Source organism: Carex rostrata, chromosome 34 (genome assembly GCF_964058835.1).
Source record: "Carex rostrata chromosome 34, lpCarRost1.2, whole genome shotgun sequence".
Lineage (NCBI taxonomy): Eukaryota > Viridiplantae > Streptophyta > Magnoliopsida > Poales > Cyperaceae > Carex > Carex rostrata.
In genome coordinates, this window is record NC_135951.1 from 4476335 (window position 1) to 4503417 (window position 27083).

At 36.2% G+C, this 27083-nt stretch overlaps 4 protein-coding genes across 9 annotated transcripts; 1 reads left to right on the forward strand and 3 right to left on the reverse strand.

Annotated features, from left to right (window-relative positions):
* Nucleotides 1-51: 51 nt before the first annotated feature.
* LOC144548928 (protein RAE1-like) lies at nt 52-5987 on the reverse strand. 3 transcript variants are annotated; one of them, XR_013509502.1, is made up of 13 exons: nt 5766-5987; nt 4445-4521; nt 4061-4147; nt 3640-3705; nt 2702-2895; nt 2158-2299; nt 1922-2002; nt 1692-1829; nt 1528-1605; nt 1364-1435; nt 1143-1223; nt 597-679; nt 52-296 (listed from the first exon to the last, which is right to left on the reverse strand). XR_013509502.1 is itself a non-coding variant. In XM_078297660.1 (12 exons), the coding sequence occupies exons 2-12, from the start codon at nt 4499-4501 to the stop codon at nt 249-251; spliced, it is 1044 nt and encodes a 347-aa protein (XP_078153786.1). In that variant the 5' UTR covers nt 4502-4521; nt 5766-5987; the 3' UTR covers nt 52-248. The 3 variants fall into 3 exon arrangements, 2 of the variants coding, with proteins under 2 accessions (XP_078153786.1, XP_078153787.1); XM_078297660.1 differs by lacking the exon at nt 597-679; XM_078297661.1 differs by lacking the exons at nt 597-679; nt 1922-2002 and having other exon boundaries at nt 1692-1813; nt 5766-5945.
* A 240-nt stretch (nt 5988-6227) lies between these two features.
* LOC144549218 (target of rapamycin complex subunit LST8) lies at nt 6228-10344 on the forward strand. The gene is made up of 10 exons (XM_078297948.1): nt 6228-6506; nt 6849-6950; nt 7027-7139; nt 7231-7300; nt 7434-7511; nt 8915-9031; nt 9123-9217; nt 9516-9595; nt 9804-9863; nt 9957-10344. The coding sequence occupies exons 1-10, from the start codon at nt 6399-6401 to the stop codon at nt 10082-10084; spliced, it is 951 nt and encodes a 316-aa protein (XP_078154074.1). The 5' UTR covers nt 6228-6398; the 3' UTR covers nt 10085-10344.
* A 3496-nt stretch (nt 10345-13840) lies between these two features.
* On the reverse strand, nt 13841-17112 carry LOC144549225 (transcription initiation factor IIA large subunit-like). 4 transcript variants are annotated; one of them, XM_078297958.1, is made up of 11 exons: nt 16875-17112; nt 16621-16788; nt 16376-16528; nt 15970-16024; nt 15797-15855; nt 15393-15512; nt 15170-15283; nt 15009-15075; nt 14712-14896; nt 14544-14627; nt 13841-14260 (listed from the first exon to the last, which is right to left on the reverse strand). In XM_078297958.1, exons 1-11 carry the CDS (start codon nt 16989-16991, stop codon nt 14237-14239), a joined length of 1146 nt encoding a protein of 381 aa, XP_078154084.1. In that variant the 5' UTR covers nt 16992-17112; the 3' UTR covers nt 13841-14236. The 4 variants fall into 4 exon arrangements, with proteins under 4 accessions (XP_078154084.1, XP_078154083.1, XP_078154081.1 ...); XM_078297957.1 differs by having other exon boundaries at nt 14712-14899; XM_078297955.1 differs by having other exon boundaries at nt 15393-15527.
* Nucleotides 17113-19577: 2465 nt separating this feature from the next.
* On the reverse strand, nt 19578-23172 carry LOC144549224 (desmethyl-deoxy-podophyllotoxin synthase-like). The gene is made up of 4 exons (XM_078297953.1): nt 22885-23172; nt 20695-21137; nt 20423-20588; nt 19578-20269 (listed from the first exon to the last, which is right to left on the reverse strand). The coding sequence occupies exons 1-4, from the start codon at nt 23155-23157 to the stop codon at nt 19646-19648; spliced, it is 1506 nt and encodes a 501-aa protein (XP_078154079.1). The 5' UTR covers nt 23158-23172; the 3' UTR covers nt 19578-19645.
* Nucleotides 23173-27083: the final 3911 nt, after the last annotated feature.

Consider the following 27083-nt stretch of genomic DNA (forward strand, 5'->3'; position numbering starts at 1 on the left):
TGTTGAATTTTGTGAAATGGAATATAGTTCAGGCATTTAATTCGAGTTTTGAAGTCGATAAACTAAAATTAAAACAATAAATCTTGCACCACCAAGAAAAAAAAAAAAGTTTACAAATCTACAAATTAACAAAAAAAAAAAAGAGAACAGCATAGCACACCTCTTCTAAGTCCTGCCTACAATACCCATGAAACTAAAACCTAAGAGATGAAGCATAGCACTGTGCTTTATAATTTACATAGCAAAATCTACTTCTTTCCTGTGCCGATGCGTGGCTTTCCTTTCACCTCAGATTCCTGCCCCGAGGAAAAAAAAAAAAGAAAAAAAAAAGGAGCTGTAACAGCTAATGACATGAAGAAGGCCATAACATAGGTATGAGACACTCCATAGACATCCCAATTTAGGTTACAAATAGAAGCGGTTGGTAACCAGTGCTTAAGCTTGTGACTTCAACTTTGTAATAATTTACAGAAACTATATATATGGAGTAACCAAATGGTTGATTCGGTAAATTGTGAATTCTTTTCAGAACTTAGTTTGCTAATCTTGAAGGATTGTATTGATTCATAGCAATCCAAAATATACATCTGATATACCAACATTCTGAGCAAACATCAACCCTTCCTGTGCACTGGACTGATTCATCATTCATCCATTAACCAAGTCCCTGGTGTGATTCCTTAAAAACAAAATTAGCTTAGTTTTACAATATTCCTTATAGAGGCAATTGTGCAATTTCATAGTAGAGTAGGGTTAAAATGCCCCATTGTTTCCGTGCCCCAATTATGCCTCACATCCTTATCTCCGTTTTCAAAGTCCAAAAATTTGATCCGAACCACTCAACATGATCTCCACATTAAAATGTGCCTGGATACCAAATTTTATATTTTTTGAATTTTTTTAACTATTTTTTTAGATAGATACAAAATCACTGTTTTTGGATGGTCCAGAATCTTCTAAAAAATAATATTCAAATAATATAAAATTTGGTATCCATGCACATTGTTAATATGGAGATAATGTTGAGCAGTTCAGATAGGAGGGGTGTGGGCAACATTTTTTTTTTTAAGTTTACACATAATATTCAGTTGTTTACAAGAATTCATTTATATATTCCCTACTGTAATATAATTAAAATTGACCTGTGTGCTGTGCAAGTAGATATATGTCTTTGCAGTCGCTGGATTATGATTTTCAGCACCTTTGCTCCAGTCATAACAAACCTGGACAAGTGAATATCATCAATTTGTCAGAAACTGCATCACATTTAGATCTGATCGTGTACCAGCCTGCACTGGCATTTCTTTCTTAACATAACATAAATTGCACCAAACAAAAGTTCCTCATTGAATTGGTGACTCACTGCATATGCATAGATTGAACCATCAGCATTGAAAGCACTGCATGGAATAGGATAAGGACACCTGGCGAAAGCCTGAAAAGTAAGAAAAAAAAATTATTAGATAACTAAACAAGAACAAATGAAAGTATGAACAATAGTAAGATGAGCAGGGAACATAACCAAACCTTGAGTCTCTGTTTACTGTCCTTATCCCAAAAGTTGAAAGCACCATCAGACCCAGCAGTGGCAAATGTGTGATGCACCTAGCATATATACCAACAAAGTTTTACAAAATGAAGAACTTTGAAAGGTGCCTCAACTTGAAAATAATTCGATATAAGGAGTTTACAGGGTGGAAGTTGAGAGAGTTGACAGAATAAATCTCAGCGCCACCAGTTCCCTCTCTGTGGCATTTAAATGTAAAATTCTTGCTCTGTTGGGAGTCGTCCAGGTGGTGTACACCAACCCTGCCTTCTATTGACCCCACCTGTCATACATAGGTAGAGATCCAACCTTTTATTGTATAACTAATCACCAAAATAAAGAATAAAATGTCGGCAGCTACAGACTTGGCCATACCAGAAAACCTTGTTGATCAGGAAAAGCAGCAAGGCACCTAGTTTGATACTTGAGAGGTGATTGAATCCGCTTGAACTCCGTCTTCATATGCAAAACAAGGAAGAGTAAACCACATTAGTGCTCATATTCAACAAAATTACGAAACAATCAACAAAATTTTCGTAAGAGTACACTGACTTCTTTCCAAATACACACAGCATGGATAAAATTAAGCTAAAAAGGTGACATAATCTGACCTGAGGATTTTGCAGGTTGTAAACAATGAGTTGTCGATCAGCGGTCCCCACAACCATGAGCGGATAATTAACAGTTATTGCATAGCACCTCTCTGGCAACGGTTGTACATGGGCTGGCTGTGCTTGCCTAGTGTCCCAGTACCTATTTTATGAAAACCAGTATATCAGCATATGTCAGAATATATGCAAAAAATAGGCCTTCCTGTGCTCTTCAACCTTGCATCAGCAGGTGAACATTATTACAAAATTTGCTTTGACTTATAAGAATACAAGTTGGTGTATAAGTTCACTTCACAGTACATTGGACTAAATACAATTAGGATTTAGACTTAGGAACCTTTTAACTAGAAATTATACCTACAAAACAATACCCAATGCCCATATATAACCCCCCAAAAAAAATATTATTAAGTTTGAAAAATATAGCCAATCAAGCCTTTTACATATAGTTGTCTAGAAAGACAAAAGGGAATTATACAGAACTGTTATACTTGCTACGGTTTCAAGGAGTATAAATTTAGAAGTGTTTAGCTAGAAAAGAGACCTGAGAGTTTTGTCCCAACTGCCGGAAACAAGAAGGTTCATCTGAGAGATCCAAGCGATCTCCTTGACCGGTGCATCATGCATGGCAACTGTCGTGGGGGGGCCGCCTGACAACAGCGGCCACATCTTGACCTGCTTGTCGCACCCTCCTGTGAACACTGTCGTCCCATCATCCTTCCATGTTGAGCACAGCACCTGTGAATAAAAATCAGGGGTCATTTGGTTAAATATTTAGGTGTAAAGTTTAGTTTTGATGTTACTTGACTATTATTTACAAACTGGAGGGAGGTACTTCTGATTTATATATTTGCATCAACCAGTTGAAATCAATAGCATCTTTCTATTAGTATGATACTATCATACCCCAGCAGAACTCAAACTATAATCAAACACCATTTAGACCCCACAAAACATGATAAAACCACTGTACCGTTTGCTAGAACTAAATTTTCCTGGTTTATGGTTCTTGTATGTACCAGTTTTCTGGTATTATGGGGTTTTAATGAATTTTTTATTGGCTAGTATGCTGGTATGACTCAGTCTCTGCTGATTCTTTTTTTTTTTTTTTTCTGGTACGGCACTGCCCTTTTCTGGTTTTTCTGGTACTGAACTTGATAAGAACAAATATGACTATTTTTTTTAAGAGAGGGAAACACGATGGAGCTTCTGGTTTTATTGGCAAGGGAGAAATTTTTCGCATTATTTTTGAGGCCTAGACTACACATCCAAAGATATTGACACTAATTTTATGTAATTGTTTTGATATCCTACGAGAGGAGCTGCATAAGTCAAATTTTACAGACATATACTTCAATGTACTGACATAAAAAATATTACATTTTTTAACTTTTCTGAAAAAACATATGAATGAATTGAATTCAAGCACAGAAATTTTATAGTTACAGATGACTACTACAAAAAAGGTAAAAGTCGTTTTACCGGTTGATCATGTGAAATTGATGCCTTGGGCTGGCTACTTCCAGGAAGAACCTCCCAGCATCTCACCTATCACATATACCACCGCAAATTTATCACTGTAATCAGCACATTTCTGTTTTTAAATGTGAACAAAATATCATAATCTTGTAGGAAACCAAGTTTCTAAATCTTCACATTTCTGTTTACAATATTTTTTCAGCATGAGAAAAAAACATTGCTTTTAACCATTCTAAACAAAAAAAAGATCAATGATTTTTTTCCATTTTATCCAAAAAATCTAAAAGAATATAGATAATACTTGATTTCCTACAACATTTTGAAATGTAGATTAAATTGATTATAAAGAGGATCGATGCATTGCAAAGCACCAGAGCTTACCGAAAGCAAAAATTAAGAATTAAATTATTTTACATTTACTCACCTGATTATCCCAAGAAGTCGCAACCAGATGATTTGCCCTTGGGCTGAAGCTTAGACTAGACACTGAGTCACTAGGAGCAGGTAGCACCTGAAACATTTACAAGTTACTAATAAACCATCAGTAATAGATCTTAAGATATATACAACAAAATATAGGAAAATGCACATTATATAAGCCGCACTAAGTTTCCGTATATTTTTTTTTGGACTTTCCCTGAATTATATTCACTTGGAGGACCAAAAAGCACTATCCGGTTTGAACAAGCTTATAACTATGTAGAAAAGTGACCAACAATTAAAGTATCCTCATATAAAACAATTAAGTAAATAAAGAACCTTAAAAATATATGATAACAGTAAAAAAAGTTATAGGTCAAAAACAAACCTCGAAGGATTTGTTAGGGTTGTTGACATTAGTTGTAATGAGGCTTGAAAAGGCCATTATCTTAATTTCCACAAAACCTACAGTAATCACATAAAATTAAGCATGATATCATTCCTAACTGCAAGTTCGAGAAAAGTACATGTATAGAAAAACCAAAAGAAAACATACAAAACTTGCCCTTTTGGTAAGTCATATCCAATTTTACCATAACACAGACCAAACATTTCAGGCATGTATAATACAGTAAAAAAAATATCGGAATCCTTGAAATAACTGGAAACATCTTTCGATCATCCTAGTTTTTACAGAATTTGTTTCTCATTGATGTTTGCTGTGCAAGAACATGAAATCCTAGAAAGCAGTTTTTGATGTTAATACTTTAATGTACTAGGGTTTTAAATATGTTGGAAAGAAAAATAGATATGGTTATCCAGCTCGGAATTATTTTAGTAGCTTTTAGTAAGCCATAACCATTCAAAATCACCATTTTCGGTACATAAACCTTAAATCTCAACACATACTCCATTAGTCATCAAAATATCAAGGGCAGAATAGTAATTGTGTGATGGATGTATAACATGGAACTTACTACAAACAGGTTACTAATATCAGTACAGAGGTTTCAGTACTCATTTTGGAGCACAATTTCTATGTTCCTTTCATGATATATGAATAAAACAAGAAAAAAAAAATGAAAACTGATACTAATTGATTCATTAGAACATCTCATACAGAATTTTTGGGTGGAAAAATCTGAACATGATTAACAAAAACATGTTATTCACTTGGGTATGTACAAATAGGAATAAACTTCAAACATGCATCTGAAACCCAACTATTGAAATATACAATATTCACTTTCAATAAAAAGGCAACCAATGTTTTATTTGAGAAATAAGTAGCATATAACAATTGCATACCAGTAAGTAAAGAACATTGTAAGTAAACTTGTAATTAGCATTTTTTTAGGGGCTGGTTCAGAGGACAAGCCACAGTATCTATAATAAGTAAGCCCTACATTTTAGACTACTTTTACTGGTATGATATCCCAACTCATTCTTTTACTGGTATGAAAATTATTTCAGGACCTATCTCTTGTGCACTTACAGTTACTGGTAACTATCAACAATAATTGTAATTAGTGCTTTGTTCAATGACTGAGATTATAATAATCTAATGCTCAAATTAAAAGGACAATAGCCTGAATTTCCAATATATAACAAAAACGTGAGGAAAATAGCCTGAATTGCAAAAAATTAGGGTTTTTCTCAAAATTAAAAGAAAAAATGATTGGAACTAAGAAATGGAAGGGAATATTAACCTGAAATTGAAGGGAAGATTAGGCTAGCGATGCTCTTTTTGAAGAAGAGAGGAGGTGGAAGTAGCTAACAGTAGTGAGAAAAACAGCATCTTCTCTTATTTTCTGGAAAATTCGAAAATCGAAGATGCTGGAAAGCTGCCCAGTTTCATGCGCACCTTTTATTTCTCTTCTCACTGCTCACTGGGCCCAACATAACACGGAATAAAACACCAAGGCTGAAACAAGTAATCTTCTTATGATTCATTCCTTAAAGCGGGTCTTGATACCTTAAAGTAACACAAATGTTGAGTTTATATTTGGACCGTCCAATCAGAATCGGGCCAATATTATCACCTTAATATTCGTGCAGATTCAAATTGGACAGTCAAGATGCAAAATCAAAATTTAAGTTACTTTAGGCATAGTAATTCAATCGAATGAGGGGTTTTCCCCATGCTGCCTTGGTCAAGGCCCAATGGCTGGCCCATATCTCAGTCTCTCTCTCTCTCCCTCTCTCGTCGTCGTCTTCCCTTTTTGCCTCGTCGCGTGCATCACGCCGGCTGAGGGGTTTCTGATCTCCTATTTGGATTAGGGTTTATGGGTTATGGGTAGATCATTTCTCAACTTCTCACTTCCACCTCTTCTCTAGACACAATGACCCAACCTAGTGTGATTCTAGCAACTGCGAGTTACGATCACACCATCAGATTTTGGGATGCTAAAAGTGGTCGCTGTTACCGTACCATTCAATACCCCGATTCAGTAACAACTCTTTTCTCTTCCTTTTCAATCTGTGTTCAGGAATTCTGGTAAAATATTTGTTGGGTTAATCATGTTTTTTTCAGCAAATTAATAGGCTAGAGATAATATTTATTGGGTTAATCATGTTTTTTATGGCAAATTAATCAGCTTGAGATAATATTTATTGGATTAATCATATTTTTACTGCAAGTTAATAGGCTTGAGATAATATTTATTGGGTTAATCATGTTTTTTACAGAAAGCTAATCAGCTTGGGATAATATATATTGGGTTAATCATGTTTTTTACAGCAAGTTAATCGGCTTGAGATAATATTTATTGGGTTAATCATGTTTTTTACAGCAAGTTAATCGGCTAGAGATAACACCTGACAAGCAGTTTTTAGCAGCGGCTGGGAATCCCCATATCCGCCTTTTTGATGTCAACTCCAATAGCCCGCAACCCGTATGACATCATTTGTTTCCTTCAATCTTTTTTATATTATTCTGACGAATAAACTGAGCATGAATTGAATTGGCAGGTGGTAAGTTATGATTCTCACACAAATAATGTTATGGCTGTTGGATTTCAATGCGACGGCAATTGGATGTATACTGGCTCCGAAGATGGTTTTGTCAAAATCTGGGATTTAAGGTAACCAATTCTTGCTCTATTTTTACCAGTATCTTTTTAAGGAAAGAGCAAATTTTTATTTGTTTTTTGTAATGTCATTTCATTTTATAAGGACTGGAACTTGTCAGCGTGAATATGAAAGTCGGGCAGCTGTGAATACTGTGGTTCTACATCCGAATCAGGTTTGCATTTAAAATATTGTCTTCTTTACATATTAATTATGTCATTTTTGAGATTAATTTGTCTACAAGCTAGGAACATTGTTTGTTTTCCGGTCATTGCTTGTTTATGCAATTATAAATCTTAATGTTGCAGAAGGAATTAATATCTGGGGATCAAAATGGAAATATTCGAGTCTGGGATTTAGCTGCAAACTCGTGTAGCTGTGAGTTGGTGAGTACATGTATGTTTATAATGTTTATTCTTATTCTCTTTTCTATTTTTTAAACTTGGAAGCTACTCCCAAGGGTATTATTAAATAAAGTATTCATCTTACAACCACACACATCATATCAAAAGGTACACAGAAAAGAGCTTAAAACAAAAAGAATAAAAATTGACTACAGTAGCAATTCCTTGGCTAACCACGTCTGCTGAGCCGAGTTAGAGACAGTTACTACAGGGAATTGTATAAACTCAGTTACCTTTCTCCAAACGGGCTTTGCATAAGGACATCGGAAACAGTAGGTGCAAAGATGTTTCCCACAAGCATCCAGTACAAAGCACACACCTAAGATCCACCCTCAAGCCCCTTCTGTTTAACACACCTTTTGTTAAGATCTTATCATTTACCACAAGGTATGCAAAATTTTTGACAGTTGCTGGTGCTGGGTAACTCCAAGTGAAAGAGAAGGCCCATTTCATTTTACTTGTACTTTTCTCCCATTGCCAATCTTCCATTCTATGCACCTATGAAACAACTGTTTGATACCGTGAAGGTGTCTCCAAAAAAACGAACCACCTAGTAACCATATGCAAGGGCCCTGATTAGCATTGCCTCTTTGCCTTATTAACCAGATAGTGACCGTGCACAAACAGTCCTTATCATGGTACGCTTTCCACCACCATCGAAGCAAAAGTGCTATGTTGAATAAACCCACAAACCCTTGGCAAACATGCAACAGGCCAATTGATTAGGGAGATGCCCTTACCTCCATTCTGTACCTTAACCCATAAAAAAGATCATCTAATCTGATCAATGCGTTTTACTACCCACTGTGGTAATCGAAAACAACACGTGTGATAGATCGGTATAATCGAAAGAACCGATTGAACGAGTTGCAACCGTCCACCTCTAGATATCATCTTACTCTTCCACCTTCCCAACTTACGTTCCACCTTTTCTATTAACTGTCAAAAATGCTCTTTTCTAGGCACGAGGATGGTTAAGGGCATGCCTAGGTATGAGATTGGGAATTTAGTTTGTTTGCATCCTAAAACCGCCTCAACCCAAGTCATGTCCTGTATGCTTACATTTAGGGGGATGAAATTGCTTTTCCTGTACTTCACCTTTAACCCGAAACTGAAGCATAGAGTCTGATCACTATTTTTAAGGAAATTAGTGATGCAATGTTTGCCGAAGCCACAATTTCTGTGTCATCGGCATATTGGAATGCCATGAGAGATTCCTTAATCTTTGAAGTGATACCTCCCTGTAGTGTCTTGATGCAATGTTTGCCGAAGCCACAATTGCTGTGTCATCAGCATATTGTCTTGCTTCTTATTCTCATAAAAAGAAAACATGATATTTTATTCTTGGAATTCACTACCTATCTCTTCTTGAATCTTCACTGCAGGTACCGGAGGTTGACACGGCTGTCAGATCTCTGACAGTTATGTGGGATGGCAGCATGGTCGTGGCTGCAAACAATCGTGGGACCTGTTATGTGTGGCGCTTGAAGAAAGGCACACAGGTAGCATCTCTTAAATTATTTATCTCCGTAACTTCAGATTATTTGGCTAATCAATCAGAGATTAATTATAATTATTTTTTCTTTTTATCAGACAATGACCTACTTCGAACCATTGCACAAGTTACAAGCACATGATACATATATCCTTAAGTGCCTTCTATCTCCTGAATACTGTGACCCACAAAGGTGCATTAACTTTTATATTTGCTGATAAGTTTTGATTTTTTTTTTTTTACCAAAACCCTTAGATCAGGTTACGTCCTTAGGTCAAATTAGGGTTGGAGGAGTGGGCTTCATACTACAGGTTACGTGTCATTTTGGGTTCAGATTATTTCTCAAGCTTTAGGTCAATATTATTTGGTTTTGTTCCACTTCTGATGTTCTTAGGTTTGTAGGGTTTAGAATTCAGGTAGAGTTGCACTGTTATAAGGTTGTTTTACTATTGACTACTGTAGTGATCATGGATTCATGGAATTATTTACAGGTACCTTGCAACTGCCTCTGCTGATCATACTGTAAAAATATGGAATGTTGATGGCTTTAAGTTGGAGCGAACTTTGATAGGTACAGTATTCTATTTTGAAATTGTTGGATCAAGTTATAATTTTTTTTTTCTTTCTGTTTCTTTTGAAGCCCGTAGGCAGTAGCATAGTCACAAGATTTGTGAATAATTCGTTTTTTTGGTGATGGTGAACCGAATGACGAATTATTCGGCCGAACTTTGACCAAATTATTTGCGAATTTTACGAATTTTTTATATATTATTGTGCAGGACATCAGCGTTGGGTCTGGGATTGTGTTTTCTCAGTTGATGGTGCTTATTTGATCACAGGTTCTCATCTCTAACAGCATCGTACAAAAACAAAATGTGTAGTTTCACTTAATATGTTGATTTGTGCTCTGATGATTTTGACAATGCATGCAGCTTCTTCTGATACAACAGCGAGGCTGTGGACAATGAACACGGGGGAGGCAATCAGAGTTTACCAGGGACATCATAAAGCAACTGTATGTTGTGCCTTGCATGATGGTACCGACAACGCCACTTCATGATTTGTGATAGTACCTTGATTTGTGAAAATAATTTATGTTTGCTTAGGCAGGTTTGTCTGTATCTCATATGTAGCAGTTCATTGATTTTCTTGTAAAGTTTTCTCTCTTTATTTATTCTTGAAATTGATGGGTGTTGTTATAAGGTTGGGCATAAATGTAGTTCTTTGCATTTTTTTTTTCCTTTTCCTGAGAATCGAACTAATTGTACTCTAGAATTCTATTCAGGTCAATCCAGCCAGTAGTGCAATTCAAGTGTAAAATTACCCATTTGAAAAGTCTGTAGAGACCTACTTTTGCAAGAAATCTTGAAATTGTTTTCAGATTGTGCACCTCATTTTTGCCAGGAAGAATGGTTATATTGCTGTCATCTCTTTCAACCAATTATTGCTTTTTATAATTGCATGGATTTGCCATTCTTAGCTGACTTAACCGAAGCAATAAATGCAGCATTTAACTTTATATACGTGCCTAATAGAAAGAAAGAATCGAATCACCTGCCTCCTTACACAGAAAAAAAAAAGTGTACCTGTTTGTGTACTACTGGTACGAAAGATCTAGTCTAACTTCATAGAACACACTGATCAGGTCTAGTAGTAACATTTATACTTTCTAGTTCCTTAAAAAAAATTATTTCCATAGATGTGAGGTTTTGGGTCACGTATGGGACATGGCGGTGGTTTTGGGTCCCGCGGTGGCTACTCTAGAAGGGGAAGGGGAAGGTAGCGGTGGCAAGTACTAATGTTTGTGGTTGCGAAAGATGTCGTGGCTGGTATTGGCAACTGAAAATTTATCCTTGTATGCAAAAGATGTCGTGGTTGCTATTGGTAACTGATATAGATTTGGGATTGGTTTTTCAATGCTCATGTTGAGGTTGGGAATGATCTGAAGGTGGTCAAATATCTCCATTTTTTTTAAAAGAAGTTTTAAATACAACTCTTCATCTATACTTGGTTTGATTAAATTTTTTGCTGAATTTGAGTGAAGTTCAGAGATCCCAAAATTTGAACGCACGGATATAAATTTATCATGTGCTCTAAATATTTTTGGGAAAATTGAACCGTGATGGTTTTTTGTCTGAGCACATTCCAGTGAGTGATTTGTTTGTTCACAGGGAGGATCATGAACGCACACTATTTCATTGTTCATGTGTTCACTCCATTTGTTAAGAAAAAACTTGCCAATCCATTTTTAGGGTATAAAATTAATGTAGTTCAGATCTTTTGGGGGCCCCAACAAATGCGGACGTATGGACCCATAAGAGATCCCAAAAGTCACTGTTAGATCAGCGATTTTTAAAGTGGCTTGATAAATAATAAAAAAATTTAGAAAAATGTAAAATTTGGTCTCAAACACATTTCAATATAGAGATTACATTTAACGGTTTAAATCGACTTTTTGAATTTTGAAAACAAAAAAAATGATTTATAAGCATATACCCTCATATGCTTATGTGCTTATGTAAGTAGAGTAGCTAACCTATTTATTTACATTACATATTAATTTTTATCATTTTTGAAACTATTTTGTCTACGAGCTAGGAACATTGTTTATGCAATTATAAATATTAAATTGCAGAAGGAATTAATATCTGGCGATCAAAATGGAAATATATGAGTCTGGGACTTTAGCTGCAAACTCATGTAGCTGTGAATTGGTGAGTACATGTATGTTTATAATATTTTATTATTATTCTCATAAAAAAAAAAACATGATATTTGCGGCTGTCAGATCTCTGACAATTATGTGGGATGGCAGCATGGTTGTGGCTGCAAACAATCGTGGGACCTGTTATGTGTGGCGCTTGAAGAAAGGCACACACACAGGTAGCATCTCTTAAATTATTTATCTCTGTAACTTCAGATTATTTGGCTATTCAATCAGAGATTAATTATAAATTATTTTTTCTTTTTATCAGACAATGACCTACTTTGAACCGTTGCACAAGTTACAAGCACATGATTACATATATCCTGAAGTGCCTTCTATCTCCTGAATACTGTGACCCGCAAAGGTGCATTAACTACTGGTTAAAATGTGTCATTTTGAGTTCAGATTATTTCTCCAGCTTTAGGTCAATATTATTTTGTTTTGTTCGACTTCTGAAGTTCATAGGTTTGCAGGGTTTAGAATTCAGGTTGAGTTGCACTGGTATAAGGTTGTTTTACTCAAGTGTTGTAAAAAACGTCAGTTTAGGCCGATTAGTCAATGGCGGTAACCAAACTGTCACGGATTTTCCCGATTAGTCAATGGCAGATTTTTTTCTTTCTGTTGCTTTTGAAGCCCGTAGGCAGTAGTACAGTGAAAGAAATCAAGGAAGGTACTTATATTTCCTTGTGGGCCTTCAGGTGGGGATTCGAGAAATTAGAACTTGCAATTTGGTGCTTTTTACCTAGAAAGTCTTATTTTTTTTATATATTATTGTGCTGGACATCAGCGATGGGTTTGGGATTGTGTTTTCTCAGTTGATGGTGCTTATTTGATCACAGGTACTCATCTGTAACAAAAACATTTTATTTCTCAGTTGATTGTGTATATAATCAAGTCAAATCTTATTCCACCCATAAAGCTGTGAGTACTTTTCTGATAAGAAAAGGAAGAATTTTAATTTTGACAAACAAAAACAAACAAATCTTACCTTTAGTATGTACAATGTGCAATGTGCAATGTGCATTTCATCTCTGTACAATCCAACTGCCAGGAAGAATGGTTACATTGCTGACTTGCTGTCATGTCTTTCAACCAATTATTGCTTTTTATAATTGAATTGATTTGCCATTCTTAGCTGACCTAACCGAAGCAATAAACGCGGCATTCAACCTTATATACTGGCCTAAAAGAAAGAAGCCATTTCTTAGTAACCTCTGAATCCAAACTACTTGAGAGGAAATCTTAACATATTTTGGAATTCGATCGGACTCGAAAGAGGAAAGACGCAAGCAGTCTGGAATTGTCAATGGAAATGAGCAGTGTTCGTCCTGATTCTGACCTAGAAATCATCAAACAGGTGCAGGAGGGGAAAAAGAAGAAGAGCAGGCTACAAAAGCACGCACCGTCGACTCTACAACTCGACCCCAATCAAAGAAGATATTGTTCATTGGAAAATCAAAATAGTGCAATTCCATTGTTGTCTCCTCTGACTCTCACTCCATCTCCGTTTTCGGTGGAGATGGAGAGCATAGGTTGTTCTGGAAATGGGAATTCAGGAGAGGAAGGGGCCATGGCAGGGAACCGATTGCACTTCCCTGTGCCGGGTCAGGAATGGTGGAGCCCGGTATCACCCATTCAAAAAGCAGAGCCATTTCCTTTTTTCGGCATTGTGCAGAATTCGCAATAGCTCCAGAGTGCCAACCAGAGAATTTGCCAGAGAATGCTTTCACTGAGAAATTAAAGAGGAAGAAAACTATCTAAATTTTTCTGGTACCTCAGCAGTTCTGATGCAGACTATTGGCGTTATTGTTCTTTGTTTACTTGTATTGTCGCTATTGTTCTTTGTTTACTTGTATTGTCGCAAGGCAACCTTGTAACATTCATCCCACAAAAGCAAATGAATTTTATTTTTAGTTTCAGTTTCCCAATTTGTTGTTTGAGGATTCCAAATTCCAACAAATCAAATTTCTTCAAAAGAGATTTTCCAAAATCAAAGAAAACCAGAAAGTTGTAATCATCTATAATAATTTAAATATGATCTGAACTAATTCACAGCCTATCCAGTGACAGAGCAATCAATAATGCCAGTACCAATTTAAAAAAGCCCAATTGATTCCAACTAGTGAACATTATATTGCTCAATAACTTAAAAAAGAAAAAGGTCCCAGAAAACTGGATGGAAAGCCAATCTAACAGCTTTTCCTAGTCTTAGAATCAGATCAGAACTAAAAAAAAAAGACAGAATACTTTTCAGAGGTGCCAAGTAGCAAATATAGTTGCTCTCGCATAAAATCTCTCAGATTTAAGAAAACTGATGTACAGTGCCAACAACTCTACTATTTTTTGTTTTTTGCTTTTTTTACAGAAATGAAAATGTCGTTCCGTCGTAAGATAGAAAATGTCTGAAACACCTCTACTCTACCGAGTTAAGAGAGCCTTGAAATCTCATATTGATAATGGCAGTGTTGAGTGGAGATCTCATGAATCAAATGGCATGGCACAAAATTAGAAATCAAACTCTCCCATGGCCTGCATATGTGAGAGAGAAATGAAAAATTGAAAAAATGAGAAGAGAAATGCACAGTAAGGGTATGTTTGGTTAGATTGAGAATAGGCTATTCGGAATAGCCTATTCAGTGTTTGGTTGAGTTAAAATAGTTAGAATAGTGAATCCAAACTTTTTAATAGGCTAATCCTAAGGGTTTTGAGATTTGGCTATTCTAATAAGACAAACAATAACTATTCTTGATTTGGCTATTCTAGCTATTCTTGGTTTAAAAACGAAGAGGGGGAAGAGTTACCACCAACAGACCTTGTTGAAAAGGATATCCCTGCTGTTGAGATGCATGATTCCATCCTTCAAGGTGCACTTCCATCTGTTCTTTGTGCGAGTCACCTGTTGTTGTATGTGGGTCCCAATTGTCAATCAAGAGTGGTACCCAAGTGGAGTTCACATCTTGAAATAGAAGCAGCAACTTACCTTGTCGAATTGAGCAAGCACGAGATGCTGTGTGGTGGGCTCCTCCTCGCCTTGCTCCAAGTCATCCAGGTCATCGTCATCATCATCGTCCTCATTCAATGGCGGTTCCTCGTCATCTCCTACTCCTGCAACAGGTGTTGGTTTTGGCGTTCCCACTGCTGCTACAGGTGTTGGTGCTCTCAGCTCTACTTTAATAACAACGAATAGAGCAGCATATCACTATCATTATCTTGTATTTTATTCATACAAACTTAAAAGAAGTACCAGAAATCAACGAACAAATAAATGGAAGCATACCATGTTCGGCAGGTGTCTGGACAACATTGTTATAGTCCTCAGCAGGGGCGGGTGTAAACGGAAATATCTGTCAATTTAAGAGGGAAGAGAACACAAATTAGAACAAGAGAAAGATTGACAAAGAGGAGAGAAAACAAAGGGAGGGGTGCAATTGTCATTACACTTTCAAACTCATCATCTATGCCATCATGCTGAGGAATTGATGAACATTCTTTTGCTCCTTTACCAGTTGCTTTTTCATGCCGTCGGTCTACTTGCAAACTTGAATTGCTCACCTGTTGTATTAAGCAAAAACAGCAATATCACCATCAAATTTAACATACAGTCCATAGGCAATCAACACAGAAAAAATATATATATATATATATAATTGCAAAATGATACCTCAAACTCAATGATGGCATCAGCACTACCATCCTGTTGGGGCATATTATAACTGCCAGGTGGCATGTGAGAAGGAAATTCATCTCTTTTGCGCTTCCCAGTTGGTGCTGTGAAGAAGTCCTGCATTTGTACCATCTACACATCTTGGTAACATGACATATTAATCACCAATCGATCCATCCAAAACTATTCTAAAAGGGAAAACGTTCTCACACATTTTTAGAAAAAAATACCCAAAATGATCAAGCAAAACCCGAAAAATATCCAAATATATAGGTCAAGCAAAAGCATTTGGGAGATTTGTCAAGTATCCAAACCAGCATTTTGGATAACTTTTCTTATAAAAAGGTTTTGTCCTGACATAATTTTCACGGGAAGTTGGAAAGTCAAAATATAAATTGCACCTGAGTTGCAGGCTGATGAGGAGCTTCTCTGTTTGCATCCTCCCGTCCTTCAACATAGGCTGTGCAAAGGTACACATCTCTTATTATTTGTAAATTTTAAGCTAAAAAATCTCACTAAACAGGTTATTCAGAGAAATCAACCAAGCTTGTATATAAATATTTGCATTACTCACCAACATTAACATCAACACCTAATGGTCTTGCAGCCATCCAGGGTGAAGGTGGTTGCTTAAAAAAAAGAAAAAAGAAAAAAAAAAGAGTAAATTAAGTACAACAAAACAGGTTAACTGGTTAAGAATATAAAAAAGGACACTAAGTATTTCATAAAATTTTAACTCATATTATAATTAGTGAGAAGATTCTTCCTATATGCCGCTTTTCTAGGTCCTTTCTCCGATGAATGCAATGCACAATTTTAAAAGTTATTGTCAGATACAAGGGCATTTAAGTCATTTTGTGGAGCCATTACATGTGAAAATACAAGCTACCAACCTTAACTAACCAATCAATGTAGAAATTGAATACCCAAAATGAAAGAAAGGTTATTCCTTGGAGAAATTGAATAGAATAGAATGGTACCATATAGTGGTTATTCCTTGGAGCTTTCATATCGACCCCGTTTCTGATGTCACTGAGAGGCGAAGGTGCGTAATCGGAGGGACCGGTGGGAATGTTGTACATGCCCTGCTCCATACCCGGTAACGGAGTCTGAATTGGGGTTTGCAATGGTGTCTACAAGGAGAAATTGTGAACATAATTTGAGATTCTACCAGAAAAAAGGAGAAATTTTTGAAAAGAAAGAAAAGAAAATAGTAGATAGATACAGGAGGGAAGAGCATCTCAGCAGTGGGGGTCTCATACTCCTCAGTGGGACCCTCATAAGGAACATTGAGGTCGTGAACCGGGTTCACCTGACCCGGTTGCCGAGACGCAGAGGGCCTCTCTATGCTCCCAGTTATGGCTCCCATCTGCATCATCTTCATCTCCCATAGCTATCAATCAATCAATCAATCAATCAGAGAAATTCAATTGACAATAAAAAAAGTTAAGTAATTAGATTAGAGATTAGATTGATTACGGATTGGAGTTCGTTGAGAACAGCTTCTCCAGCGCCGTAGTTGATGAACTCATCGCGGACCTTGCCGACGACGTCATCGATGACTTCGATGTAGACTCTGGAGACGTTGCTGGCCATGGGAGATCAGATCGAAGGGTTTGGTGATGAGATGAGTGTGAGAGAGGAGATCGAAGAGAGAAGAGGAGAGAAGAGAGAGAGAGAAAGGGGGAGATGGATTCGGTGGCGGACGGGAGAGGGAGAATTAAGAGAAGAATATAAATAGGTTTGGGTCCGGAGAGGAAAGGGCGGTGCCACGTGTCCTATTTCATTTTGATGGCGACGAGAGAGACTCTACTAGAATGGACTGGAGAGACACAGTGATGAAACGAATGGAGACAAACTACCAATCCAACCCATGAACCCAAGTTACCGAACCCAATCCAACATTTACCAGTCAATTAACGTAAGAGAGAAGCCGACTCGCCGCGGCCATCGCACGCAAACGTCATGAGGCCGCTTCCTCTTCGTCCAGGTATTAAATAAATTAAAAATATATAAAAGAAATGATAAGACCTGGGCCAGGCCCATAAAAGTCCAGTTTAATTTAGTTTCAATAATTAGTAGGCCTAGTTCTGTATAGTAGTTCAATTAATAGTTTAATACCCAACATCACCCCTGCACTTGGGAGTTGGGACCAATAACACTATACGTTATGATTTGTTTTTCTTTCTCCTACCAATTCAATTAATTGAATTTGAGGATTTACTGCTGGATATATATATATATATATATATATATATATATATATATATATATATATAGAGAGAGAGAGAGAGATGGGCTATGGTGCATTGCAATAAATGAACCCTCTTATGCATTGCACTATTAATCATGGATTTAAAGTCCAAACGACCAATCTGAACCGTTCATCTTGTTCTTCATATTAATATGTGCTTGGAGACCAAATTTTACATTTTTTGAAATTTTTTTACTATTTATTAAGCAATTTTGAAAGTCGCTGATCTGATGGTCCAGAAAATTTTACTGTTTTTTTACTGTTTACAACAAAACAGCAATTTTCAAAAATACTTAATAAATAGTAAAAAAATTCCAAAAAATGTAAAATTTGGTCTCCAATCACATTTCAATATGGATTAAACATCTAACGGTTCGGATCGATCGTTTGGACTTTAAATCCGTGATTATAGTGCAATGCATAAGGGGGTTCATGCATTGCAATGCACCATAGCCCATCTCTCTCTCTCTCTCTCTCTCTCTCTATATATATATATATATATAGAGTTGGGTTACGGTGCTTCGCGAGGTAAAACAAGTATTTTACTTCACATTAATATTTTACAATTTTAAAGTTCAAAATGTCGATCTGAACTGTTTAAGTTGATCTCCATATATTTAATTGTGCTTGGAGACCATATTTTATACTTTTTTGAAATTTTTTTACTGTTTCTTTAGAATTTTTAAAAAATATTGTTTTTGATGGTTCAGAATTTTTTGAAAAAAGTGATTTTCAAAAATTCGAAAAAAAATTAAATTTTTTTTCAAAAAATGTAAAATTTAGTCCCCAAGCACAATTTAATATGAACATTAACTTGAACGGTTCGAATCGATGTTTTGAATTTCAAAATTGAATATAAAGAAGTGAAGTAAAACAATCGTTTTACTTTGCGTGAAATACCGTAGTCTAGGGGTGGCAACGAACCGAACCGAACCGAACTTACCTTAGGTTTGAGTTTGATTTGAATTAATTTCGAACCGAACCTGGTTTGATTCTTTTCGAACCGAACCCATTTTGAATCGAATTAATTGCGAACTACACATTTTTTGAATCGAACCCAAATCGAACCACGAACTAAATTATTTTTTAGCAGCCCTAGTTATACCGGTAGTTTATACATTAATTTTTTCTCATGGGACAAAATTCACATGGCTTCTTTTTACCGGTATGAACTATGAAATGAGTGTTTTTAAGTTGAAAAATTGTTCATGAAAAAATACATCAGAGACGGCTTTCTTGGTATAAACTATGAGAGACGACCGAAGAGAGAGGAGAGACAGTCATCTAGGCCGGAGAGAGGAGTGACAACCGGAGAGACAGCTAGTCGCCGAGAGCGTCGGCTAGATTTTAGAGCTAGAGGGAGAGTGAGTTAAGGAGAGGTGGAGAGAGAACTAGGTTAGATTTGAGAGCGAGGGAGTGTCGGTTAAGTTAAATTATGACTCTCTATCTTAGATTTTAATTTCATCAGGTAAATGGATGGCTGGTGATTTTATGAGATTTGAACCACAAAAAAATCACGAACCTATTTCGATCGAACCACGCTAGGTTTGAGTTTGGTTTGAATTAATTCCGAACCGAACCTGGTTTGATTCGTTTCAATTCGAACCCATTTCGAATCGAATTAAACTCGAATCAAACCCGAATCGAATCACCAACCTCGAATTTTTTTGCCAGCCCTACCGTAGTCCAACACTATATATATATATAAAATTTTGACCACGCAACTTTTCTCAAGTACTTGCTAGCACATGTATTCGTATAACCATAAATAAAGAGATGAAAAACAGAGCACATGTATTCGTGTAACCATAAATAAAGAGATGAAAAACAGAGCACATGTATTCGTGTAACCATAAATAAAGAGATGAAAAACAGAGCACATGTATTCGTATAACCATAAATTAAGTTTGGTGTGACTATGATATCACACATTTTTATTGGAAAAATAAAACTCTGCCATACATGCACGCCCCTAGGATATATATATATGTAAATATCATGCAGGCAAAGGAACTCGCAATGTTGGTACCAAATACAGAGGCTTCTTTTTTGCAGCGACAATTCCAAAGTTCTCCGTCATGTCCACATCCTCTGCCTTCATCCCATCAGGTAGTTGCCAATCAAAGTGCAACAACAGATTTGTCAGAGCATCCTCCACCATGGTCACACCAAACTTAAGTCCGGGACAAATTCTCCTCCCGGCACCAAATGGCACAAACTCAAAATTCTTCCCTTTAAAGTCAATACCAGTACTAGATGTTTCAAACCTCTCCGGTTTGAATTCATCTGGATCGTTCCAGTACTCGGGGTTTCTTCCCAGAGCCCATGCGTTGATTACCATGCGGGCCCCAGTGGGAATTGTGTAGCCAAGTATCTCGCAACTCTCCTTGCATTGTCGTGGAATTAAAAGTGGCGCCGGAGGGTGCATTCTCAGGGTTTCTTTGATGACTAATTGCAGATAACTGAGGCTATTTGTATTGGTATTCTCATCACTACTTTTTGAAGCTAATTGCCTTATCTCTGTTTGTGCCTTTGCCATTACATCAGGGTGCTTAATTAGTTCTGCCATGGCCCATGTAATTGTTGTTGCTGTTGTTTCAGTTCCTCCATTAAATATATCCTGAATAAATTAAGAATATATATATGTACATCATTAGAGTGAACATATATTCAATTAGTAATTTTTATCATTTACTACATACACACAACACAAAACTAATGTTAATCAGGCAGGCGCGCGCACACACACACACACACACACATATATGTATACCAAGATGATAGCTTTTATGTTGTCCATAGTGATAGGCAACTCCAAATCACCACGTTCCTTTATATCAATAAGGGCATCGACGAAATCATATTCAATCTCTTCCTCTCCTCTTTTTGAATTCTTCAAATGCTCCTGTACAAACTCCTCTAGTACCAAATCCAATTTTCTACACATATGTATTAATTAATAATCATCATATGAGTCTGACCAGCAAAACATTAAAGAATAATTAATGCGGAAATATATTAAGTTCATCGATCAAATGTACTTACCGATGGACTCTCGCAACTCTTCTTCTCATCTTGACATCCAACCAACTCAATGATGGGAAGAGATCTGATAGGTTGAACCCAGACAAGAGCTCCACTTCCTCTTGTAATGCTTCCAAATACACTTGTCTCATTTTAAAGTTTCCTCCAAATGCTGCGCGAATTACAATATTGTTTGAAAGCTCATATGTCCATGTACTCAAATTGACTGGTGATTTACCAGAAACTAAACTGAAGCTCTTCAACAGGGAATTGATCTCTTCTTTCCATTTCGAGGACAAAGATTTCACCTGTTTTGGACTAAACAGCTCACTGACACAAATTCGACGCATCTGGCGCCAGTAGGGGCCATTTGAGAAAATAATATCCGTGGTACCGTAGAAGATACAATTTGCTGCATATAGCGCAGGGCGGTTTGCAATGTTTGAATCCTGTGTTTGCATCACCTATATATATATATATGCAGTTTGTATGCATCAATGTTAAAAGTTAAAACATATAATTTTCCTCCAATATAAGACACAAATATAAAGACATCAAATTTTTGTAATTAGCTACAATTGTGTTTGTTAATTAAAATTAATATATCTTCATACCAACCCTAATTATACCCTGCAGATTTACTTGGAATAATTTATATTTAAAAGTCTCTAAACTCTTATATACCAATCACAATCTACTTTGGGGTAGTATAAATTGGTGGAAGTGTATTCAATTATATGTATGTAAGAGAGTGAGTGTGTGGAAAATGAAATACATCAAAAGCTCTTATACTCCTCTTAAGTAATAAAAGAAACTAGTTTTAAACTCCTCTAGCTCTTCTACCATTCACAATCTGATTATATATTTAATAAGTGGTATCAGATCGCGGGTTAGGTCGAAGAAGAATGGGATGCAGTAGCGGCTGTTGCGATACAGTTGATGGCTGATATAGAGGACATCAAAGAGGCTGGTGAGTCTTAGGAGGAGGAGATCGACTTCTAGTCATGGTACTTTGAAGAACCAATTGAAAACCAGTCGGGAAAGAGATCGGACTTGTGCGGTAGCTGATGAGGAGAAGCCACAAGAGAGCATTGAACTGGAGGCCATCACCAAAGAGAGTGTTGATGACGAGACGACACACAAGAGTGTCATTGTAGTAGAGAAGACTGTAGGATGGAAGTTTGTGCAAGGATATATAGCTTGACAGGTGATTCGTCGAGAGAAGAAAACCTGACAACTCGTGCCAAGGTAGTGTGGGAAAGAATTTCAAAATCTTCTTTATATATCTTTATAAGATTGCAAAAAAATTTATAAAACAATTCCTAAAAGACAAAATCGGAATCAGAATGAGTCATTTTATCATAGACTCATAATTGGATCGGAAATTTGAATTTTTTTTGCCTGCTTGTTTTGTACTAATTAAAAAGTTACAATTAAAATTGCAAGAAAAACAATTAGTCCAAAATTAATGTTAAGACCACTTGTTGACCCCTAATAAAAAAAATAAGAATAAAAAAACAAAAAACGAAAAATGAAACACTTAAGGAAAATATTATATTAGAAAATAAAACAAGACCAAAATGGAGGTGCCCATTAGCAAATAAAATGGATAGAAAAATAAATATAAAAAATAGGAATAATTTATATGTTTATTCAACATTGCGATAATTTGTGAGACTCAAAGTCTAAGAGTCAACCTCACACTTGAAATCATTGGGTTCAGATATAAAATGGTCAAGGTTCACCATGAACCACTAGAAATTTCAAATTTATTATAGTAAAAAGTAATGCACCAAGTCTATTCAAAAAAATAAGTTAACGATTCTTCCTGATCGATCCTAACACAACCATCTTCAATTTCTCCAAACACCATTATCTTCCTTGAATAGAAATGCAAAAGAATAATGATTTTCCCCTAAAACTCGCTCTCCGAGTAGATCTGTCCAAAATTGGCTTGGAATGGTCCGATTCTAGTCCGACTTGGCCGAGTTTGTATTCTATGAAAAAACATGTAAAATTTGATCTACAAGTACATTTTTATTTGATAATCATGCATGTTAAACAGATCGATTATTGGAACTTTTTAAAGAGAGATATTTATTCAAAGTACAGACCAATGTGTGACGTTATGCATAACAAGTACTATATAGAGCCTAGCTAGCTCACTCATAAAATAATTAAAATGATCAGCTACAAAATTAAAATAGTCACCTCTTTTGCAGCTTCACGAGAAGTGAGGACAACGAGGTCCATCTGGCCGGCACGAAGGAGCATAACGGGTCCATGTAACTGGGCAAGATCACGCAGGGCATGATGTGGCAAAGTGGCAGTTACTAGGTGGTGTAGACTTCCAATAAATGGCAAGGTCTGAGGGCCTGGAGGGAGATTAGATTTACAATTATGTGTAGCTTGCTTCTGGAGAAATCGAAGGGAGAGCACTAATAGGAGAAGACAAGGTAGTGCAAGTGCAAGTAGTAGATCCATTTCTGCCTTTATATTTTAGTTTTAAACCTCAAAAAGCAAAGAGAAAACAAATGAGGAGAGAGAGATGAAACAAATTATGAGCTGGAACGATATGGTTGCTATTTATTTATATACGCATACATCGATCTAATGGTTCTTACATGCCTTCACGGCATGTGTTTGCATGTGTTTGTTCATATTTATTTATTTGTACATGAATATTATAATATGTGGTTGTAATGACCGCATATCTAATATACAAATATTTATAGAGAGAGACTCCCCTCGACCCCCCCCCCCCCCCCCCCCCCCCCCCCCAATCTCTCCGCCCTTCGCCACCATTTTTCAATCTGTATAGACTCTGTCGGTCAGCCACTAGCCTTGTCCGTGACCTCTCCGACTGTCACCAACCTTTCTCTCTTCTTTTCTACCACTAAAGTCTAGATCTAAAAGAGAAAGCGAGAGAGAAGAGGCGTAGCCCCTCCGCCTCTTCCTCCCGCTTTCTTCAACCACCACTTTTTTAACCGTCAATCTAACCTTGTTCTCTATCTCTAAAACCTCTACACTGGAATCCTAGTCAGGGATGGGGGAGGTCGCAGCTAGTGTTGGCCTCCCCCACCTGTTCCCCCCCCCCCCCCCCCCCCCCCCCCCCCACAAAAAAAAAATTCTAGATGCCTCTACCTTGGTGTTGTTAGCCGACTGGTGCAGCGGAGAGCAAGAAGGTGAGAGAGGAGATCACTTGAAGCCGATTCGTTATATGTTATGTTGTTAGTGGTTGTGTTGTGTTATTTAGATGTTATTGTGTTTTTATATTTGTTGTGTTGTTTGGATGATATTATGATGATGTTGTGATGTTGCAGTGATGGATGTAATTTTACTTTTATTTAATGAAAAATTATACTTGACAGCCACTATTAAGGTTTAAAAAAAAAACAAAGAGGAAGAGAGATAGAGAGAGAGAGAGAGAGAGAGAGAGTTGGACTACAGTGCTTCACGAAGTAAAGCGAATGTTTTACTTCATGTTTCTATTTTACAATTTCAAACTTTAAAACGTTGATCCAAAATGTTCAAGTTAATTTCTATATTAAATTGTGTTTGGAGAACAAATTTTACATTTGTTGGAAATTAGTACTAATTTTTTTTGAATTTTTAAAATCACTGATTTTTTATGGTACACAATTTTCTGAAATTTCACAATTTTCAGTTCAAGTGATGGATTCCAGCTGGTTTATTTATTTCCTCTTATCTTTGGTACATGTAGCAAAATGAGACGCATATATATGTTACTTGCATATATATGATAATTAGTAATATATACATATGACAAAATGGATAAGGTACTGGAGAAGATTGTACAGCAGTATTAATTTGAAGAATCGACAGATCAGAAGAAAAGGAAAGAGGGGAGGAAGAGATTTGAGTATGATTTCATCCATGAATCAAAGAATGTAAAGGAATTGAATGCAGTGACTTGGAGGTAGGGTGGCAACGAATCGAACCGAATCGAACTTAAGATTTGAGTTTGGTTTGAATAAGATTCGAACTGAACCTGGTTTGATTCGTTTCGAATCGAACCCATTTCGAATCAAATTAATTGTAAATTAGACATTTTTCGAATTGAACCCGAATTGAATCACGAACTAAATTATTTTTTAGCAGCCCTAGTTATACCGGTAGTTTATATATTAATTTTTTCTCGTGGGAAAAAATTTACATGGCTTTCTTTTACCGGTATGAAATGAATGTTTTTAAGTTGAAAAATTGTTAATGAAAAAATACATCACAACAAATAATTGTAAAAAGATGATTAAGTACAAGAACTGAAATATGCAGTAAAATAAATAATCGTACCTCGAGTGCTCACTCGATCAAACCCTCGATCGGACCATCTAATGAAGTGAGAATCCGAAAGGTAGAGAAGGCGGAGGAGAGACGGCCGAAGAGAGAGGAGAGACACGGAGAGAGGAGTGACGGCCGGAGAGACAGTCAATCGCCGAGAGCGTCCGCTAGGTTTTAGAGCGAGAGGGAGAGTGAGTTAGGGAGAGACCTCCACATTTCTCTAAAAAAAACAAAATTTGAGAGCGATGGTTTATAACAAAATGACACCACTGGTGTCTTTATTAATGGAATCTGGGGGCTAGACCTCCACATTTCTCTAAAAAAAACAAAATTTGAAAGCGATGGAGCGTCGGCTAAGTTAAATTATGACTCTCTATCTTGGATTTTAATTTCATCAAGTAAATGAACGGTCAATGTTATTATGAGATTTGAAAGTCGCTGATCTGATGGTCCAGAAAATTTTACTGTTTTTTACTGTTCACAGCAAAACAACAATTTTCAAAAATGCTTAATAACTAGTAAAAAAATTCCAAAAAATATAAAATTTGGTCTCCAAGCACATTTCAATATGGATTAAATACCTAACAGTTTGGATCGGTCATTTGGAATTTCAAAATAAAAATACGGCGTGAAGTAGAAACGCGTTTTACTTCGCAACTCACCATAGCCCATCTCTCTCTCTCTCTGTCTATATCTATATATATATATATATATATATATATATATATATATATATATATATATATATATAGAGTACGGCTAACGCGCTTCCTCTAGCATATGGGCCGAAATGCTTCCGGTGGAAAGTTGAAATTTCAAAATCCAAAAAGTCGATCTGAACCGTTCATCCTCTTCTCCATATTAATATCTGCTTGGAGATCAAATTTTACATTTTTCTGAAATTTTTTACTATTTATTAAGCCACTTTGAAAATTGCTGATCCAACGGTGGCTTACCAAACAGTAAAAATCAGAAGCTACCGTTGGATCAGCGATTTTCAAAATGGCTTAATAAATAGTAAAAAATTTCAGAAAAATGTAAAATTTGGTCTCCAAGCAGATATTAATATGGAGAAGAAGATGAACGGTTCAGATCGACTTTTTGGATTTTGAAATTTCAACTTTTCACCGGAAGCATTTCGGCCCATATGCTAGAGGAAGCGCGTTAGCCGTGCTCTATATATATATATATATATATATATATATATATAGTTGGACTATGGTCAGTTGTGAAGTAAGAATCTTGTTTTACTTCACGGTCATATATCTCCGTTTTTAAAGATCAAACAGTCGATCCGAACTGCTCAACATGATATCCATGTTGAAATGTGCTTGGAGACTAAATTTTTTACTATTTTTTTATATAGGTACAAAATCGTTGTTTTTGGACGGATTATAGTGTTAGTGTAATAATCTAGAAGTCAATAATACGATAAATTATCATAAAGCTTTGTTCATGAATTGAATATTTATCATTTTGTTGCCTTGAGTATTATTGAATTTATGGATCATTTCGAGTTCATGACTGAAATTGTGAAACTCCATAATATAGATGATATATACTCTTAAAAGTCACTGACCAAGGTAATTAGCAGGAACACTAATTACCGCGATAAGGTTAGTATGTGGATTAAAAGATGGTTAAGTTTTACAAACCACCTGACACGAGATGTCATTTTAATCACATAGATACATGTTCTAGGAACATGGTATTTGACAGACCCCGAATGAAACATTAAATAGAATTGTGTTCGTGTCATTTATGTTTTCATTCAGTGTCAAGTTCTACAGTATGAGGTATTTATCGTTCTCACTAAGAAATATGTATGTGTGAGTGTTATCTAACGCTGTCCGTAAAAAACAGTCATAACGATAGCATTTCCATATGTATAGCTTAGCTGAGGAAGTGATACTCTGCCAAGAATACTATTTGTCCCTCGTATCTCTATACGAGTTATAGCATCACTGGGCCCCTTGTAAGAGTTAGATTATCTGCATGCGGTATAATTACAAGAGTAATTATATTTGATAATCTACTCAAGATCAAGAAAATATACAGTTTGCAAGGATGACACACATCTACCTTGAAACTGATCTGATAGCTATGAG

Excerpts from the sequence above, each read along its gene's own strand:
- LOC144548928 (XM_078297660.1), bottom strand. The coding sequence starts at position 4,501 with ATGGCCTTTTCAAGCCTCATTACAACTAATGTCAACAACCCTAACAAA. Across the intron at positions 2,003-2,157 it reads ACAACCTGCAAAATCCTCAG|ACGGAGTTCAAGCGGATTCA; the intron begins GTCAGATTATGT and ends TTGCATATGAAG. Across the intron at positions 1,224-1,363 it reads GTTCAATCTATGCATATGCA|GTTTGTTATGACTGGAGCAA; the intron begins GTGAGTCACCAA and ends TCACTTGTCCAG.
- LOC144549218 (XM_078297948.1), top strand. The coding sequence starts at position 6,399 with ATGACCCAACCTAGTGTGATTCTAGCAACTGCGAGTTACGATCACACC. Across the intron at positions 7,140-7,230 it reads GTCAAAATCTGGGATTTAAG|GACTGGAACTTGTCAGCGTG; the intron begins GTAACCAATTCT and ends TCATTTTATAAG. Across the intron at positions 9,596-9,803 it reads GTTGGAGCGAACTTTGATAG|GACATCAGCGTTGGGTCTGG; the intron begins GTACAGTATTCT and ends ATTATTGTGCAG.
- LOC144549225 (XM_078297954.1), bottom strand. The coding sequence starts at position 16,991 with ATGGCCAGCAACGTCTCCAGAGTCTACATCGAAGTCATCGATGACGTC. Across the intron at positions 15,528-15,796 it reads CTCATCAGCCTGCAACTCAG|ATGGTACAAATGCAGGACTT; the intron begins GTGCAATTTATA and ends CAAGATGTGTAG. Across the intron at positions 14,261-14,543 it reads GGGATATCCTTTTCAACAAG|GCCATGGGAGAGTTTGATTT; the intron begins GTCTGTTGGTGG and ends TCACATATGCAG.
- LOC144549224 (XM_078297953.1), bottom strand. The coding sequence starts at position 23,157 with ATGGATCTACTACTTGCACTTGCACTACCTTGTCTTCTCCTATTAGTG. Across the intron at positions 21,138-22,884 it reads CTCGTGAAGCTGCAAAAGAG|GTGATGCAAACACAGGATTC; the intron begins GTGACTATTTTA and ends ATATATATATAG. Across the intron at positions 20,589-20,694 it reads AGAGTTGCGAGAGTCCATCG|AAAATTGGATTTGGTACTAG; the intron begins GTAAGTACATTT and ends ACATATGTGTAG.